This window comes from Dreissena polymorpha, chromosome 11 (assembly GCF_020536995.1).
Source record: "Dreissena polymorpha isolate Duluth1 chromosome 11, UMN_Dpol_1.0, whole genome shotgun sequence".
NCBI lineage: Eukaryota > Metazoa > Mollusca > Bivalvia > Myida > Dreissenidae > Dreissena > Dreissena polymorpha.
This window is the reverse complement of record NC_068365.1, coordinates 23,701,565-23,721,561: the sequence shown is the minus strand read 5'-3', so window position 1 is coordinate 23,721,561 and position 19,997 is coordinate 23,701,565. Positions and strand designations below refer to the sequence as shown.

The 19,997-nt window shown below is 33.9% G+C and overlaps 1 protein-coding gene across 1 annotated transcript; it reads right to left on the bottom strand.

Annotated features, from left to right (window-relative positions):
* Positions 1–3,032: 3,032 nt before the first annotated feature.
* LOC127849695 (catalase-like) lies at positions 3,033–18,652 on the bottom strand. The gene is made up of 12 exons (XM_052382441.1): positions 18,596–18,652; positions 17,217–17,388; positions 15,489–15,599; positions 14,983–15,113; positions 13,465–13,515; positions 12,093–12,272; positions 9,898–10,089; positions 9,325–9,477; positions 7,524–7,662; positions 6,771–6,925; positions 5,366–5,533; positions 3,033–3,068 (listed from the first exon to the last, which is right to left on the bottom strand). Exons 1-12 carry the CDS (start codon positions 18,650–18,652, stop codon positions 3,033–3,035), a joined length of 1,545 nt encoding a protein of 514 aa, XP_052238401.1.
* Between the last annotated feature and the right edge of the window lie 1,345 nt (positions 18,653–19,997).

Sequence of the window (19,997 nt, the reverse complement as noted above, 5' to 3'; positions counted from 1 at the left end):
AATCAAAATGTTCGTTATAGCAATCCATATGAGAGAATACATAATTTAAAACCCAGTTTGATATTCCGTGGATAAACATGAAGGAAAAGTTTAATTTACTTGCTGTCGTTTATACATGTATACCCAAACGCGTTCATGCATTTACAATAAGTACTTCCTATTTGAGCTTAATTTCGAATGGCAAACATTTGCACTCTTTCTCTCAGTAAATAGATGTATTGATTTACATGCGACTGAATGTGATGTCCATGAATCGTGATCTATTAAAGGGATCTTTTGCGTGTTGGTAAATTTACACAATTAAAAAAAAAACGTTTCAGATTGGCAAGTTTTCGTTGTAGTTATGATATCTATGAGGAAACAGTAATACTGAACATTTACCCTGCTCTAAAATATCCATGATAGTAATCTTGTGACGATTTAAAAACCTGAAAATTATAATGTGTTGTAACGCGAACCGATTAAATATTTGGAGAGTTCTGTTGTTGTCGTTATATTTTGTGACACTACGAGGATTACTAATATAATGTATAAAATGCATCACTCACTGTTTGATCACGGATGGCCGAGAGTTCTAAGCGTTAGACTGTTTCTCCAGGGGTCAGTGGTTCGGGCCCAGTTGAGGTTTAATTTCTTTCTTTAATTGTATTCTTTTTTTACTGGAGCTTTTTATATCCAATGTTTACATTGATCGATATAAAGCATTTAATGACCAACTTCAATGCAAGCCAAAATCTATGAAAAGGTGCCTTTAATTGATATTCGATAGATGATAGACAAAACACTTAATACCACCTATGTTGTTTCAAAAGCGTGTTAATGTGTGATTATCATTGTTCGGTGTAATCCGATATCTTGCAATTACATTTAGCTTCGTTTGTGTTCAGGTTCTTTTCAATCTGTAGTTAAGGGAGAACAACAAAGCGAGTATTAGCATAAACGAATGCTTCATGTTGAGATAATGACTCTGGCGTCAAATAAAATATTTCAGTTTGATTAATACCATCAAATACTTAGCATGTTCATATTGTATTATATTCTGATTACATAATGACACAAATGCATTTAAGTCGTAGTCAGATTTATATTAAGTTTAGATATAATAAGTTTAAGGTATGGTCATATATGCAATAACATACTCAAGTGGTGTTGCTTTTGATGGTAGTTGAGTGTGTGCTGTTGTGTGGCCATTGATGGCTTCAGTGTCGCTTTGGCTCAATGTATTGTTCAAAATAGCTACGATTTCTGATTCTGAATTACCGACAAGAGGTTTTGCTTAGATTTCTATATTTTGGTTGTTTAAAATTGTTATGGATATTATATGTCCAATTTTTCTTAACATCCTTTCCACGCGAGAGTTCGATTGCGTATGACACCTAAATGTAAGCTACGTGTTAATGTTTATGTTCTAATGTCAACATATTAAAAACAATAAAACCATTTTATTGAAGACCATTATAAGATTTTGCCTCATAATAGAAAAAATAGCAAACACGTCTCAGTATTAAACAAAACAAAACGTGACGAACTCTTAATTTATAGACGTACAGTATATTTTGCACTTCCCTCTGTTATATACGTTATGAAATTGTGAACACTGGTGTTTTCCACCTTAGTCCCATGCTGGCTTTATGTACGCATTAAGTGTTACATGTCGATAATGCATCAGTGTTAATTTGGTGCATAGTTAGTATTGAATCAAATCAAAACAGAAATTTCCCTAGAATTGTGCTTCATTTACCAAGATTTAAAAATAGTTTACCCACACCAAAGACTTGAATGTACCATGTATCATGAACATTCTAAACTTAAAAGCACGACTCAGAAGATGATACATGAGTTTCCACTCGGCGGAGCACGGAGAATGTTGGTTGTATCACAAATATTGTCAATGTTGAAGTTCATTTTTACCATCCTGCTCAATTTGATGTTCAAAAATATTTTCAGTATGGCTCAAGGACGAATGTATGAATATTCTTACAGCTGAGATTGGAGATTGATAATGTTCATGCTACTGGACAACGTAAGGTTTATTGATAGTAGAATATTGTAAATTAATGACCGAGTTATACATATTTTGGCATATGTTTCTGTGGTTTGTAGAAACACAAATATGTAAAATCTAATCGATTGACTTCAAAGAGAAAAGCAATGATCTACTAAATATTTATTGATTGTATTCTGAACAAGTAATATTTTTTCATTTAACCAAGGTAGATATTGATTGTATGTATTCTTAGTTTATCTTTATATCTCATATGAATTTATACCACCAAATGATTCATTATCTTGAAGTGAAACCCAGTAAAATTGTGTATACACTGTGCTACCAAAGCACTTGTTAAGCATTAAGAATCGTGATTACCAAATGGCTTCTTTAATTGCAAAGGCATGGAACAGAAAACCTCCAAAATGCATCTTGTAACCATTGTAGTATGTAGGTAGTCAATACGACCAAATCTTCGCAGAAAACGATGTAACATAATAGAATATATACTTAAATCCTTTATTAAATATTGTTTAACAAAATGATCTATTTATACTCTGAATACATTCTAAAATTAAATGCATGACAAAATGCATAAACAAAATTTTAACTAAAATAAGCGCCACACAATAATATGTACGATACACAAGTACTAATTAAATCATACAAACTTAGAACTATTTTTTCTTATGATTCGGACATCAACATTGCAATCACGTACATCTTGACTTAAACAAAGAGGATGTTTCCTTTAGTGTATTTAAGTCTTATTATATACTATCAAAGTGGAGGTCAATTCAAACATGATTTTATTGCAATTGTTTCGGTTATATTATGACAAAGATGTATAAAAAGCAATACGATCATAAAACATGTACGTTTTCGTGAAAATGCTTAATACAAAACCCTTATCACCATACAATAATGCTGAATGACAAATAGTGGACATGTAAATAAGAATTATGTAAATAGAAACTTCAACCCAATATGTACTGGTCACATAAAGCATTATTTACTGCTCTAACATTAATAATTTCATGATTGATCATCCCATGTTTGACTGTGCTGACACGCTTGTAACCTGAAAAAAATACAACAAGCATAATTATATTGTCAATAATCAGCATTTAAATATGCAATATAATTGGATAAACATAGTTCCTCTTATTTGACAATAACATTTTGGAAAAGAGCTGAATACTATTAACAGTTTTAATAATTCGTATAAATATCTTAAAAGCAATTATATAAAATGACTAACAGAAAGAAAATCATTTATTGTACAAAATGCATAACTACACTTTAAACAAAAACACACATGTGTTTTTTTATATCCCTTATTTTACATTTATTTGTTCAATCATGTATTCCAACTTATCCGGCCATCTGAAAACGGCAATTACTATTACTATAAGTGACAGTTGTAAAACAGGCAAGTATGGAATACGCTTAGGCTGCCAATTCCACATCCTCGATATATCACAGGACTATTCTTGGTGGTAAAGCACTAACACAATCTTAGCTATCTTAATACATTTAACAAACAACTGTTCAAGTCAAATGATTTATCTACAAGAAATTTCCGCAGCTTAAAAGGTATGACACAAGCCGACTGTTCAAACATTTATTTACTTCAAATTCAATATGTAAAAAACCCACTACATTCTGCAGTGACTGTTTACTTGCATAGAATTATGAACATTAATACGTTCGATAAGGTATTCTATAACAGGTTTATCCATTTAAATCAAAATTAAATACAATTTATGTTTGACATGTGTTATCAGCAGGAGGGAGATATTAAAATAATAAACATGAGAACAGCAATGTCAGCTAAAATTGTACATTGGTATAAGGCCTGATACTTCTCTATTGACCCAATGCAACTATCACTAATTAATTAATACAAATAAAAATAAATTCACTACTTACTGTATCCAAAAGCTTATCTAAGCTTCAATCTTCACCTGAACAAAATGTTTTAAAGCCTTTAATTGCATACTCATCAAAATCGTATGGATAATTCAACACATTCAAGGGGGTTTGATTTAGACTTTAGTTGTTCTATTGGAAATATAATAATATTATGTTACTATCAAAGTAAATATCATCTTCTTAAAATAACAACAGTCATGTAACTACTTGTATATTTAGGTTGACAAGGAATGTTGAAAGGAAAGACTGATCTTTAAATCTGATCTCCAGAAATGGGGATTATGTGCAACATATTCTCTACAAATGAAGAACATGAGAGACGTGTTGTTTTTTAAATTGTAGTTGAAGTAAGCTAAGTCTGCATGAGTTATACTATGCCCACATTTTCACCTCCCAAAGCCACCTTAACGTTTAAGCCAGTGATACAAGTCTTGCGGGACACTCGATCACCACAATATCCACATATTTTGGTAAGTTATTATTAAAAAAAGTCTTATGAATGAAAGTCATTTTCCAGATAAGCTGCACCGTTTTGGTATTTGCACTTCATACATAAATTTGAATTTATAAAGTATGAACTTGACCTTTTATCTAGGGATACGGGCCTTTCACGAGAAAAACCACATGCTGTACATTTCTTTTCGAATTGTCTACTGAATGATGTTTTAACAGTCTGGACAACCTATATAATGACTTTTTTTCCCATTTGACCTGTGTGAAAATGACCTTTGCGCCACAGGACTTACACCCAACAAGGCATCTCCACGTGGTGAACATTTAAATAGTTTTAAGATTGCATGATACACGATGAAATCACAGAAATCTGACAAGATGTATGCCCATATCTGAAATATAAGCATGCACTTATAAAATTATTTATGATAATCTAAAAATAGATAAAGGAGTTCTGAAAATGTGTTCTTTTCACCGGTGAAAATAACAATTTGATCTTTTAACTGCTATTCTTTCACTGCAGAAATGTCATATTGTATCATAAGGTATAAAAGAAAGAAGAATCAGAACAATCACAACTTCTGATGCATTCATGCACATACCATAAACCACCAATGTAACAGCTGTATCAAACTGATAGAAAAAAAATCTACGAAATGCAAAAAACAGGTATGGATAGGAGAGGTCTCCAAAATAAACATTCTAAATGTAACAAAAAGCATAGCTTTATTTCAATATTTATTTGATCAAGTGTTTAAGAAAGGAAGCGAAACTATATTTGTATTCCAACGTTAAAACGGAGAATGTGTACACTGCTTTCCTAATTGGAGCTAAACGAGTTATAAAATAAATCACAGTAATTAACTAAGTTCTGTATATTTCTCTTTTAAAAGCCAAAACTACCAATCTGGCAATGTCTCAGATAGCTACAGTAACGGATAACCCAACTGAAAAGCTGAGAATATACATAAAACACAAGGGTGAACATACCTGTTTCTGTGCCTTGAGCTTGTCAATCTTCTCTTGTATCATCTGTCCGTAAACTGGGTCGGCGCTGGCAAAGTTGCCGATGGCACGCTTCTGAATGAAATCCTGTGCCCCAATCAGGTGACCCGCAATGTTGGATGTTAGGTTCTCGCGGAGAGCAGGCGAGAGGACCTGAAGAAATGAAGGCTTGTACAAATGACCGTAATTGTGTTCGAACATACTAAATGGACGGCCTCTGAAATGCTGAAGTAAATGTCTCAGATTTTCCCCTTAATTTTTAATGTGAAATAACTCGGTAAATTTAAGCAATGGTGTCTTAAAGAACACACTACATATTTAACCTTCCGTCAGTTATGTTTTACTCTTTAGGTCGTCAATGGGATAAACACAACTAAATGGATTGGTCAAATGAAAGAAAACCCTTGTAAATAGTCTAAAGGCTACGTTTAGTTAAACATTTGTCATGATGCTATCACTGCCATGTTTGAAACTGTGTCATGCGTTGACAAAAACTAGGTCACTTAGGCACATAAAATTAAATGATTTTTGGCAATAGTGGACACATTTTTTGCCGAACCCTGGGGATCACATTTATTAAACGATCTCGTTCTGCATATTTCAAAATAGTTCGAAACTGAATTAGATGTGGTCAACAACTAGGTCACCGGCTTAATTCAATAAAATTGTTGTTAATACTCTCGAGGCACGAGGCAACAATCAATTTTCAACCTTCATTAAACATAAATAATAATTTATAATAAATACTTTGTTTAAATGTTATATCGGCCGCAGTCGATTTTAATCACATGAGGTCAAAAAGAAGAACACGGAGTCAAATTTTATATTTAAAAAAGCGTTAGAACCCTCTTAATGCCAAATTTACTTCCCAAACTGTATAACATTTACTCAGAATCTTTATGTTTCTATTGATATCTCGACTTGTTTTGACACTATTTTTTCGAGTCAAAAACATAGTCACTCAGTCAAACTAAAGAGAAACACAATCCCGGAAGTGAAATATGGTTCCTATTCATTCACAAAATGGCCGCCATGAGGCCGAGCAGTTTTTCTTTTTCCTTGGTGAACCCATTTGAATATGTGGCTTAAGTCTCTGATGAGCCCATTAAGGCATTTGTGCTCTCTCGTCCTCTTATTAACCCAGATTTCTAGGTTTGTTTCCCACTAGGGCACTTGCTAATATAAATAATATATGTAAAGCTTGACCGTTAGAGATAATTGTGTGTCAAATACCGTAAAAGTACAAACGTTTCTTACGATATTGACGTGGATAGACAGAGGTGAAATACAAAGTGATCAGTAAATTCGATAAAAAGCAGTTGTTCGAGTTATGTTTGGGTAAATGTATAACAATGCAACAATATATCCACAACCTAGACAGAATGCTTACCTTGTTAAAGAATGTGCCCACTTGCGTGAAGTTGTCATCGTCTGTGGTAATATAGCGGCCAACCTGCCCGATGGAATACTTGTCCATATGCTCCATCCATTTCTTGTCGTCAATTGGTCCACTGAAACTGTTTGGGAAGTAGTTGGGCGCACCTCCTGAAAAACAGTAGTTATTATTTTGTAAATTATCATTTAGTAGTGGTTTTGAGAAAACATGTATTTAAATCGCCATTAACTGCTGAAGTGTACGTAGACTATTTAACTGATTTTTTTTAACACCGACAAACATTTGCAGTATTATTTAATTGATAATCTACAACTATCCAATGTAATTTTCAAAACGCCTTTTTTCTCTAAATTGTAAATGCACGTTCCATACACATTACTTGTGATAACTTACAGATAAACCAAGACAGCAATCATGTTTAGTAACACAATTGGGTCTGATTAACCAGTTAATTTACGTGTTTTCGAGACCTGTTCAACACTCATTGCCACTTTTATTCAACTTCTGAACTCGTTACAAATTAAATATTACCATTAAGATATGCACGTTCAAGGAATACACATGTTGGTAAACAATACTCAATGCTATTTCAATACAACATAAATAAACAATTTAGTGGACAAAATTTAATTTTTTACTACCAAATATAGAAAGACACTTATTGTTCACAATTCTAAAAGTGATGAATAAGATTTCACTTAAGTTTTTTTTTGTTACACGGCCGCAGGCGAAGAACATTTTACTCACCTTGGTTATCATTAACCGTCTGTGGTCCATCTCGCTGGTAGTTTCTCAGGCGAGCGTTGTACGGACAGTTTACAGGAATCTGCAGGTAGTTCGAACCCAGGCGGTGTCGATGGGTGTCCGGATATGAAAACAGTCGACCCTTGTTTCAGAAAAAATATTTTTGTCTAAGTTCAATTTAACCTGAATTCCTAGTTTGCATATTTCATTTATCCTTACATTGGCTATTTTTTTCCAGAATGTTATGAACAATACCATGATTTTAACCAGCAATTACAGCGTACAGTAAAATAAAAACAGATTACTTGTCATGTGTTCATGACATCGGACTATTTAATGAAAGCTTGTGATTTAAGTTATAAACCTTAAGAGGCTGTGAGATTGGACTAAATCCAAAAAAATAATCTAAATCATTTCATAAATTTAATTTATGCTGAAGTGTACAATAGGATATTTATATTTTATGACTAAACGAGATGTAGCATGGTGCAGATATTAATACAATTTGCATAAAGGTCGCAGTGGCGTAGCTGATACAATTGCCCCTAACCCAGGGTCTACCTCTACCCAAGAATCAGAAGGAACCTGGACTTACCTAAAATATATTTTTAGGGCTTGACTCCACCAAGGAAGTATGTGGAATCTCGTGACTACAACATCTTATCAAGACTTGCCTCAACCGTAGATATGCAGTGGGGATCGCGGACTAACACAACATCTCGTTAGGATTGCCTCTTTCCCCGTGATCTGCAGGGACCTGGATTTACCTACCGCATTATGTCAGGGTTTGCCTTCACCGCTGGGATCAAGTGGAACCTGATCTTATCTTCAACATATTATCAGGGCTTGTCTCTACCCTAGTAATTAGGTGGGATATCGGACTCGTACCAACACCACCTTGTTACGACTTGGTTATACACCAGGGACCAACAGGGACCTTGTCTTATCTACAGCATCTTGTTACGGTATGTCTGTACCAGAGATATCAGCAGGGACCTGGTCTTACATTCAACACATTGTGTTGATTTGCCTCAACCGCAGGGATCAAGTAAGACCTAGTCAAAATTACTAAATTTTGTAAGGGTTTGCCTCTACACCCGATCAACTTTTACCTGGTCTTTCAGACAGCATCTTTAATGGGTTTGCCACTACCGCAGAGATCAGATGGTACCTTAACTTACATATAATGTGTTGTCAGACATAAAAACTACCCCAAGAATTAGCAGTGACCTAGTCTTACTAGAAAATGATAAGGCATGCCTCTACCCGATGAATTAGGTGGAATATTGTTTGGACTTGCGACTACGACAGGGATTCGATATGACTTCTACTTTTCATACAACATCTTGTCAAAGCGTGCCTCTACCTTTGTTATCTTATGGGAACTTGTCTTACCTAAATCCTATTTTCAGGGATTGCCTTTACTTCAGTTAACAGGTGAAACCTGGTCTTACAACATCTTGTCAGTGCTTGCCTTTACCTCGGGGAACAGCAGGGACATTGTCTCACTTGTAACATCTTGTCCGGGCTAGCTTCTACCCCGGGTAGCAGTTGGAACTTTGTCTTACCTGCAGCATCTTGTCGGTGCTTTCTTCTAACAAAGATATCACGTAGGACCTGGTCTTACTTGAAACATCTTGTCGGGGCTTTTCCGTAACAAAGATATCAGGTTGGAATTAGTCTTACCTGCAGCATATTGTCAAGGCTTGCCTGAAACAAATGTATCAGGTGGAACCCGGTCTTACCTGCAGCATCTTGTCAGCGCTTGCATCTAACCCATATATCAGGTTGGACCTGGTCTTACCTGCAGCATCTTGTCGGGGCTTGATTCTACCCCGGGGATCATGTGGGATGGGCTGAAGGCAACCTGCTCTACCTCGGCAAAGTAGTTGTTGGGGTTGCGGTTCAGCACCATTCGGCCGACAGGAATCAGCGGAAACTCCCCTTGGGGCCAGATCTGTTTATAATAGCAGAAGTTGTTAGTGAGTGCCATTCTTAAGTTGGAAACAAGTTCAATAACTTCTAAAAATGGTGTTATGTTGTGTGAGGTTAACATTATCACAAAAATCCTAGGAATGAACACTCTTAGCACGATTCTCATCACTACCACCACGACCAAAACCACATGAATTCCCAATAACACCACATCTGCAACCATGACAAATATCATCTTGATTATGAAAAAAATACTTTTACATCATCATCATCATAATAATTGTCAAATAAATTTCATTTATCAATATCTCTGTGAATAATACACATTTAAAGCTAACAAGATACATTAAATATGTATTTCCTTACACATATTTTCATCAAAATTTCGCTAAAATGACAAGAGCAGTGCAGTACATTACAATAAAAAATTATATGACCTTACCTTAGTTAGATCGAAGGGGTTCCAGCGGAACTGCTCAGCCTGCTCGTAAGTCATGACCTGGATCTTGAGGCTCCACGAGGGGTAATTGCCATCTGCGATGGCGTTGTAGAGGTCACGTATCGCATAGTCGGGGTCACTGCCGGCCAGCTGTGCAGCCTGCTCAGCAGACAGGTTCCGTATGCCCTGGTCTACCTGGAATTGTTTATTATATTAACTTAATGCAGAAAGAACGAGGCTTGACATGTTAGTAGCCTACCGGTAATTACAAGTACCAAAGCACTACTTGTAGTACAGGTCAATTTATTATCTCCCTTTTTATATGATTAACATGTCCCAATGACCATGTCACACTTTCCACTGGGCCTGAAAATATACGATTTAAATGGCAGGACGTTGTATTCACCAATGCTGTTTTGTGAAGAAATAGTGATTCTGTTAGTCACGGATGTAAAATAGCCCTTAAAAAGTTTCAAAAAAATATTCCCTTTTTTTAATACATTATATAAAGTATCCACGGAGTATTGAAAAATAACAAATTAATTAACCAGCATGGACAACACAAAGACATCATTTATTCCATTAATAACACAAGTAAATAATAAGTTTGTGAAATACGGGAACTAGAATAAGACATATGCATGGGTTAACGAAATGGTGTTTCAACAAAGCTCTAAAATTATGTGATAACTTGTAAATTAAAAAGTGTTTTGCAAAAACTGGTTAAGTAAAAGAACGATAATCGTGTCCACGCCATATTTCATGCCATTCAATGCCAATTATTGTCGTGTCTGGTGGGATTTGGAAGGTTATTGCAATTGACCTCCGTTATAAGCTATATTTTTGTCAGACCGTTTGGTGATAAAAATTGGTTGAATAAGAATCCCGACACCGAAAAGTGTGGACAGACGTACGGACTTACGGACGTGCAGTGTGTAAATTATATGTATCCCGTTGACAGCATGAACAAAGTAACATGTGGGGCGTGGGCAGTTTTAATGACGGTTTCATGGTAAAAAACATTTGAAAAGACCACCAATTGAAACTATGTTAAACTCCAAAGTGAGCTATAATTCCTGATATAAATGTTTATAGGTTATTAGACGTTTCACTGTATAATACGGAGATATATTTCGACTCGCACACAGTTTGAAATCATTTTGGACGAGCCATCAGGCACATTGCACAGTTCAAATGTCAAATCAGGTTTTTATTCTATATCCTTTTCTTCGAAATTTTCGAAATCCGAAATTTCCTTTTTTTATTCAATATAATACATACAATGTATACATGTATATTATCATGCAGCATAGTGATTGTACAAAGCAATAAAGTTCAGACATGTTATACAAGATATGCCAATATATATTTTTTTAAAGAGAAAAGAAAAGAACAACAGAAGAATAGTTATGAAAAATGATGAGTTGTATAAAGTCGGAAGAAAGCATACTGGACTTGTGTGTTTTGTTGTATATTCACAATGATCTTATACGATTGAAAAAAAAAATATATACACAAATACTTTAGAAATATAAACTAACGTTTGAGTGAAATGTATATAAGTGGACAAACATAATGAGAATTTAATCCGATTCCATTTTGTTCAAAGATTTGTAATGTGTCATTACTGAGGGCTATTTCTTTCTCAATCTGATTTTTTAGTTTAAGACTCTTGACAAAACAGTTAAAATTTGGTACTTGTTTTTTGTACTTCATGTTAAAGATAAAATATTTCATCAATATAAGAATAAAGAATCCGAAATTTCCTCATACGTCACTATCTTACCACTCTTTCGCGGTAACAGCCTTTATCGTTATGAAACAATTACTTTGTGCACTTGTACTCAACTGTCCAATATTGAAAAAACTGATTTTTTGGACCCAATATTGGACGGTCACTTAGTACATTTGAAGAATGCCAATTTGATGAATTTATTGGATATATAATAAGTGTTATTATTCTAATATGTAAGTATACATGCATTATTTGACCATATGGGTGTTGCATGTTTTGATCCGACTCTACGACTGACGTCAACTAAAAAAAAATTCCCGATGCATCACGTCCCATCGACCAAGTCACCCTTCAAGTGCTGCTGGTGGTGGTGGTGACGGAGGTGGGATTGTAAAGACACTGGTAACTTACAATTAAATCTTGCTTCATATACGGCCCTTAAACACAGCAGATAACGCCTTACCTTGAAATGAAACTTGCAGTATACGGCTTCACCGTCCTTGTTGACGAGCTTAAACGTGTGACTTCCGTAGCCGTTCATGTGGCGGTAACCGTCTGGCGTGCCCCGATCTGAGAAGAGGAATGACACCTGGTGGGTTGTCTCTGGTCGCAGGCTGATGAAGTCCCAAAACATGTCCATGTCCTATAATATTCGTTTTCTGACATGAACTTAGCCATTTTGAAATAGGGATTAAGACATATCAGACAGTGTAGCACCAGATAAACCTCTGCATCCGTACAATCTGATGCAGCTATAACGTCTGATAAAGATAGCTCCTGACAGAAGTGCTAGATGTCGCAAACTGGTCAGGAGCTGCGCTTTTCGTATATGGCATTATACCAAGTCTTAACGACGCTGCTTAAATCAAAGTCTACAAAATGTTCTTTTGTCCGTTTACATTACTTTGCATTCTTGGCAAGTGGTAATAAAAATGCATGCTTTTCACAGTTGTACCCAAAACAGACTAGATCCATTGCCTAATTACTGTATACTTTATGCAAAAATGGTGGAATTTTAACTCGTTTCCTACAAGTGTCATTAACGTTGACTGTGACAGGTTTGTTATATTTGAAAGCAAATATTTTTGTGAAACATGTAAGTCTCCCCGACTGGCAGCCAAACCATTAATGTGATTTGCTTATAAGAGTTTTGTTTGAAACGTGAAAGCTTATTAGATGCATTTACGTGCATTTACGCTACTAAAACATGCGCTTGTGCACATAGTTTGGTGAACATGTGGAAATTGTTAATTTGTTATTAAGTGGAAATGTGTTTTCGAAGCTCATTTCACTTCGGTCCTTTAGCTTATGATTTCCAATTTGGTATGGGTCTTTATTACATTTTATGAAGATGTGCACCATATACATAACAAGCAGAAGTGTGGATGTTAGAAATAACAATTCTTTTGTTAAAACAAATTTGAAGTAAAATATTAATGAAAACAATCCAAAAACTTATTTAGACAATTATGAAAAGCATTTTGTATGATTACCTTTAGGTGTCAAAGCGCATACATTTCAATGTCCACAAATTAAACTCTCACCGCTCAGTGAACTTCACGATTTATTATACTACTGTACCATGGGTACATTTCTTTTGTGTTGTAAATGCCAAAATTACGAAACGAATGCGTTGTCTTACCGAAGAACGTACAACAATTGGAAGCGACAACTGAATTTCGTAAAACAATTACCGTATGATCAGTACGCCTCTTAAAAAAATACTCGTGAAAATGGTAGGCTTCTTTTAACATGGTGTTGTGTTGTAAAAGTTCCATTTGATGTTCAAATACGAGTAGTTCAAGATTTATGAGATTACCAAGAGTCATACTGACCTTCAGGTGAGTCTGTGGGTTCCTCTTCTGTGTGTGAAGGAAGCTCGCGAACTGAAATACAACAAAATCAGTATCCGTTGTTAAAAAAAACAACTAACAATATCTGTCAGAGGACAGCGCTCTCGAATGTTCTTCTTCTTGTCCCAGTTTCCGGCTTCATTTTCTAAAACAAGTTGTTTGTATAGTTTAAACTTCATTTAAGTGCGTTTTAATCAAATATTTTAGAATATCATATTTAACAAAAATAAACGACACCGCACCGACACCTTGATATTGAAACAATATTTATTTATTTTTAATTTCGGAAGCTGTGTCTGTTGAACTTGACCCGATTCAGCCGTTATAAATTCAAAAATGAAGTATCAATTCAATGGATTTATGCTTGCAGATTCATGTCACAATCTAAATTATTTAACAAGATGTTAAGCTCAAACCATTGCTATATTCATGAACATTGAATTTTCGCACTAATTATATTTGTAGTCATTGGATATTAGGTATCAATTTATGGAGTTTGATTACTATGCTCAATTTAATTTCCAGTTATTGAGTGCAAACAAGTATTTAATATGTATTTAACATCGACACCACCAAACCAAAAATTATTGTTAAAGGGTCCAAGAAACAAGAAAAGCTTCTAGATACAAAAATCGACATGGAGCTAAAAAAATGACGCTTTGTATTGAATAATTAACAGCAGCAGGAGCCCATAAGAGTAGTTGTTCCTTACCAATCTCAACGCAGAGTTTTTTGCCTGTAGAATAACTACCTTTGATCAAATGAGAAGAAAACTGAATGGCAAAAGTCAGTTAGTGATATGGCCGAAACTCAGCTCAACTTAACTTACGTATTAAACACACTAATATTTTAATTAAGTCTGGTTAAGATGAAAAATTAAATAACTAGACATGTGTCACAGACACTGGTGTCCCCACAATGCACTTGTGTACACGGACAAATCTATTAAATATTCTTCGGTTGATACAATTAAGAATGGCCAAAACTGGTCGCAGTCCAAATTCCTTCCATTATGATCAACTACACATTTAGCTGTGATAATTAGAAAATAAACAGCCAGTTAGAGGAGTTGAAAACACACAATTTTTAAATTAGAAAGATCTATATATTTAACGTGGAAACAACTGATAATTGACCATAATTCTGCAAAAACTCGCAGCGAAAACTTCAAATCTTTATGATCATCTACACATTACAATAATTCAACTGTGAAAGTTTTTTTCAGCCAATAATCGACACTTTTCAACTAATATATATTTTGTCCTCACAGGCTGATTAATAACAACAGTTAAAGGTTTTTTTTAATTAGCTATTAAATTCATCTCCATATCCAGCTTTCTAGTATTGAACCTTAGCTTATATAGAGAAACAAAAGGTTTTTTGATTTTAAAAGAAAGAAAAAACAACATAATTCACAATTTAGTCTAAACGACGAAATGTTTCCCTTACAAAGCGCCCCGGCACCATTCCCGTAATGCTGAAAAATATTTGCAGTCTTACCATGAGTGGGTCTCGGATAAAGAAGATGGGTGTATTATTGCCCACAATGTCCCAGTTCCCTTCCTCAGTGTACATCTTCACAGCGAACCCTCGAGGGTCACGTGCCGTGTCTGCGGAGCCTGACTCCCCTCCTGTTACAATGACAAAATACGTTACTGATCTAGAAATCATGTATTCATGTGTCTCATATATAAAGTACGACGTGAAAGTACATGGAAAAGAAAACAAATAATATTTGCATACATTGTTTTTATTTTGCAGTATCGTGCATCTGTTTTTATTGAAGTAACAGCAACCATAATAAATACAATAATAACAGGTTCCATAAAGATTATAATGATGATAATGACGTTTGGTTCAACTTCAACTACATTTTGATTTAAACCAATCACGCCAGAGAAGTGTTTCCGACGGATCTGTTTAACAAGAAAGATGTTCATCTTAAATTAAGGAATTGCATGCACAAATATCCATTCACTATTGGTTTCTATTTTATTTTTGCTCACCGACAGTAGAAAATCGAACAACCAATGGCGTCTTCTTTCCGACAAACTCAAATGGCTTGAGTTTTGTGTACTTGGTGACATCATGAGTGCACTCAAAGTATCCAAACGCACCTGAAACAATTGAACATCACCAACAAAGCATGAACTGTTTGTTTGAATTAAGAATGGGAGTTGTTATCATATCATTTGATCCGCTGCATTAATCAATACTTTTTACATTATATCGTCATGGCCACTTCTTATGAAAATGTTAAAACCATTTAATTGTATTTTAAAAAAAGTTTCGTCACATCAAATCATAATGTTCAATATTTAGACTTTAAAAGTATATTTTAAACAGAATCAATTGCTTACGATCTGTTTACGCAGCATGTTTTGTGATAAATAATTTTAGAGCTACATAAACATTCTGTTAAAAAAAGTAAATTTAATAGACGTAAGTGTTTAGATAAAAAAAAGAAAATGATCCCAAACCAGAAGACAAAACACGAAACCAGGGAGCGTATTTTAAACATACTCACACAAACGCACAACCTTTGAATGTGTAAGATGTCAAATCCTATTTCTGCCATTTTAGACAAACCATAACCATGTTGCGTAATACACTTTTGTCAGCATTCTTTGATAACCACAAAAATGTATGCATTACCTTATTTATAAAACCGTGTTCTTAGTTATTTTTTAACCATTCTAGATTTTAAAAGCCCTTGAATAATTGCAGTATATCAAATAAGTTCAAACCACTTTTTTACGTTACCCCAACATAGTCCATTCGTTATGTTTAATTAATGTTTGTATGGTCAAATTCGAAATTCGGAACCATATAAGTTGAACCTTAGTAACATTAAAAACACGTTCATTATCAATGTAATCGTAATTGTCAACCAAAGACAAACAAATGTCCAAATTTTATTTACAACGATGCAATTTTTCCAAATCCTAATGGCTCCAACACATAAAATTCAGAAGTAAGTAACTCATTTATCTTATATATTAACCATAAAAATAATGTAAAAGATATAAAAAAAATACTAGCATACACTTTTTGTTATCAGGAACATTCATGATAAGATGTTTTTCTCAAAAGCAGTTGATGATGCAACATCAAGTAACACAATGAAAGTTACAGATATGAATATAATGTGATTTATTTTAGCAGAACAATATTGGTATACTCAACAAGCTACTGAGCTACTTTTATGAACATGTTCAAATGTCCTAAACAACCGAGAGTAAAACTGTTTATAAAAATGAATATTATCATGTAAACAACTTTGTAAAGTTAGTCATTAATAAGTTCGTATAATAAGTTTGCACGTTATACATTAGGTTATTGTTTCACAAACGCATGTCTACATTACTGAGCTTTTTTCAATCGGAAAAGTGAAATTTTACTAGATGAATCTTGATAACCTAAGTTTGGAGAAAATGAAGAGACACATTTTCACAATGAACAAATCTGAGACTTAACAATGTCTGACTTTGCCGTTTCAACAGCATTACTTGACTTGTTAGTTTATACCTATCTATGCTACATTGATTGCATCAAATGCTTTAAGCTTGTTTAACAGTCTTAAAGTTAATTTACTAGACATAACCAGCGCTTTGTGTCTTATGAGAATATCTGAATAATGCTTTGAACACATATGTGGTAGAATCGAATCTCATTATCTATAGGCAGACACATCATAGATTATGCAACCGCATACTAATACTTAGGCTGGTTACCTCCCCCTTTTGCATGCACCACCCTCTCTGGGATCCTCTCCCTATTGAAGTGTGCCATCTCATCAGTGTATACGAAATCATGCATCAACAGGGGAGCGCGTGGCCCCACAGTCATTGAGGCTGATTTGTTACCCACCGGGGAGCCGATACCGGTTGTCAAGGTGTCTGGGCTCTAAAGATATATTATAATTAAACTCAAGCGAAATGTCAGGGGAACCCTTCCATTTTTATGTCCCACCCTTTATACATATATGTGGCATTATTTCCTATTGTTGCTCCATGCTTTTAAAATATGTCCTATCCTTTTGTATATGACAATTTTCTTATATCATGTGGGCGTTTGCTATTGACAATTTTCATAGAACAACATATGTTTAACTTCATATTACCATACCTTTGTTAAATAAAGAACCTGGATTATATGATAAATGGATGACTCAAAAAACGTACTTATGAGCGAACAGCACAATAAAGTCACGTACAGTGTACAAAGTTTACCTTCGAACAATTTGATATGAAGAAGGTCGTCCCGCTCCTTTTTAATCATCCCAGCCATAATTTAGTCTGGCTGAATCCCTATATATATTCTCTCCGTATCAATGCTCATATTTGTGAAATGTGTTTCGATAGCATTTGGTTTGATTTTGCAGGACTGATTTTACTTGACACATTAAACAGATGCATTTAATTATGATTCTTTAACTTAATATGCAATTAATGCGTATAATGGTATACTAACGCATATCAATGAATATAGGGGCGTCATTGTGTACATTGTGTTTATCTGCAAATAATTTATTTTTATCAATACAGCTAGAAAAGAAAAACAGCGTGATAATTTTAAATAATGAATCAATCTAGATGCATGAGAGCACATGAATTCATTTAACGTTAATGTAAAGCTCTAATTTGTGTATGTAGGATATTATTCAAATATAATGTTCTGTCTTCAATGATGTAAAATAAAATAAACCATTACAACCAATGCTGTGATTGACCGCCCATGGACAATTGTATTTAATTTACATACGTTTACAATTTTGTAATATTAACTTAAGTGTGGAATAATGAAAAAATTCAAAGGAAGTTACAGTTTACAAAATCCTTAGAGACAGAAACTATTTAATCATGTTGCATTCTAAATTGGTTCGCATTTATATATATATATATATATATATATATATATATATATATATATATATATATATATATATATATATATATATATATATATATATATATATATATATATATATATATATATATATATATATAAACGCATTTAAAACTTATCATAAACAGGATTCAGTATTAAGAATTATCGGTCACTGTCAAACAAAATAACCCGTTTGAAATCCCACAGTTGCGTCTATACTCACCCCCTTAGCCCGTTTGTACTCCTCCAGTTGATTCGCTGCCTTGTCTCTGCCCGCCATACTTATGTCTTGCATATCTTCAATCCGAAAATTAACACCAAAACTGACAAGTCTTCGGGTTATATAGACGGGCTGATATCAGACGAGTTGAAGACTAACTGAACTCGCAATGCAACAAAATTAAACCCCGCCCACTGGTTGATTATATAAGATCCTATTATTTTAATTCATTTGTTTTAATCGATTTTAAATTCGTCTGAGCACTTTTATTCCGTGTTTCATTGACCCTTGGATCATAACAAATCGATTATCTCATGACAGACGAATAGCTGATCATTAAACACAATTTATTCGTTCTCCGTGTCTTCAGTAATTTAATGCTTAAATTGAATGGACTTATTCATTTATCAGTTAAAAAACGCTCCCCTATGTGCGTGCGGAAATGATGCTGAAAATGTTGAGCATTACTTCTTTCATTGCCATACATACCATTTGCAGCGAATAGCTCTATTTACTGCGCTACGATCGTTTCATCCCCTTAATTGTGAGTTGCTCCTTTATGGTAAGCCCGCACCAAATAATGAAAACAACACCATCATTTTCAACGAAGTTAAAAAAATATATAATTACGACAAAGCGATTCATTACTTAGCTAACTCTTTTTTTTCCATTTTGCTGGACAGGACTTACTATCTTTATTACTATCATTATCATTATCTTTTATTGTAAACGAAATCTGCATATTTTCTACAAAATCATTATATTTGTTTGTGTTATTATTATTATTATTATTACTATTTGTATTACTACTCTTGGTAACTACTGTTATTATTAGTATAGTACTGTTTTATTTTATGCTTTCCTGTGGTTTATAAAGAAATATCAGTGAATTAAAACTGATAATTTTACTGTTTCAACCAGTGAAAATTAACAGTGAAAATAATCGATAATTTTCATTGTTAAATGTTAAATGACGTCATTTTTTTGCGAAAATATCCCAACGAAATTCTTTAGTTAAACTCTACAACACTGTGTATAAACGGTGAAAAAAAAAGCATAAAATAAAAAGAAAATTTGTTGGATTCCATGGAATATCGATTTAAATTCACTCGTGATCCTAGAAAATATATATTGGCTGCGCCACTCGTGAAAACATTATTTTCTATGATCACTCGTGAATAATTAAAATCGATATCCAACAAATATCCTCTATGTCATCATATGATACATATAATTATTGAGGTTTATGTTCTCAATTGTATACTGTGTAAATGACATGATTAATATTTTATGTAAGTTTACAACATGTTAAAACTATCGCAGGGAAATGACCCCCGATAACGTTGAAGAACTTCAGGTCTAACCCTTTTTCCAATTTGTATGTATGGACCAATATATATATATA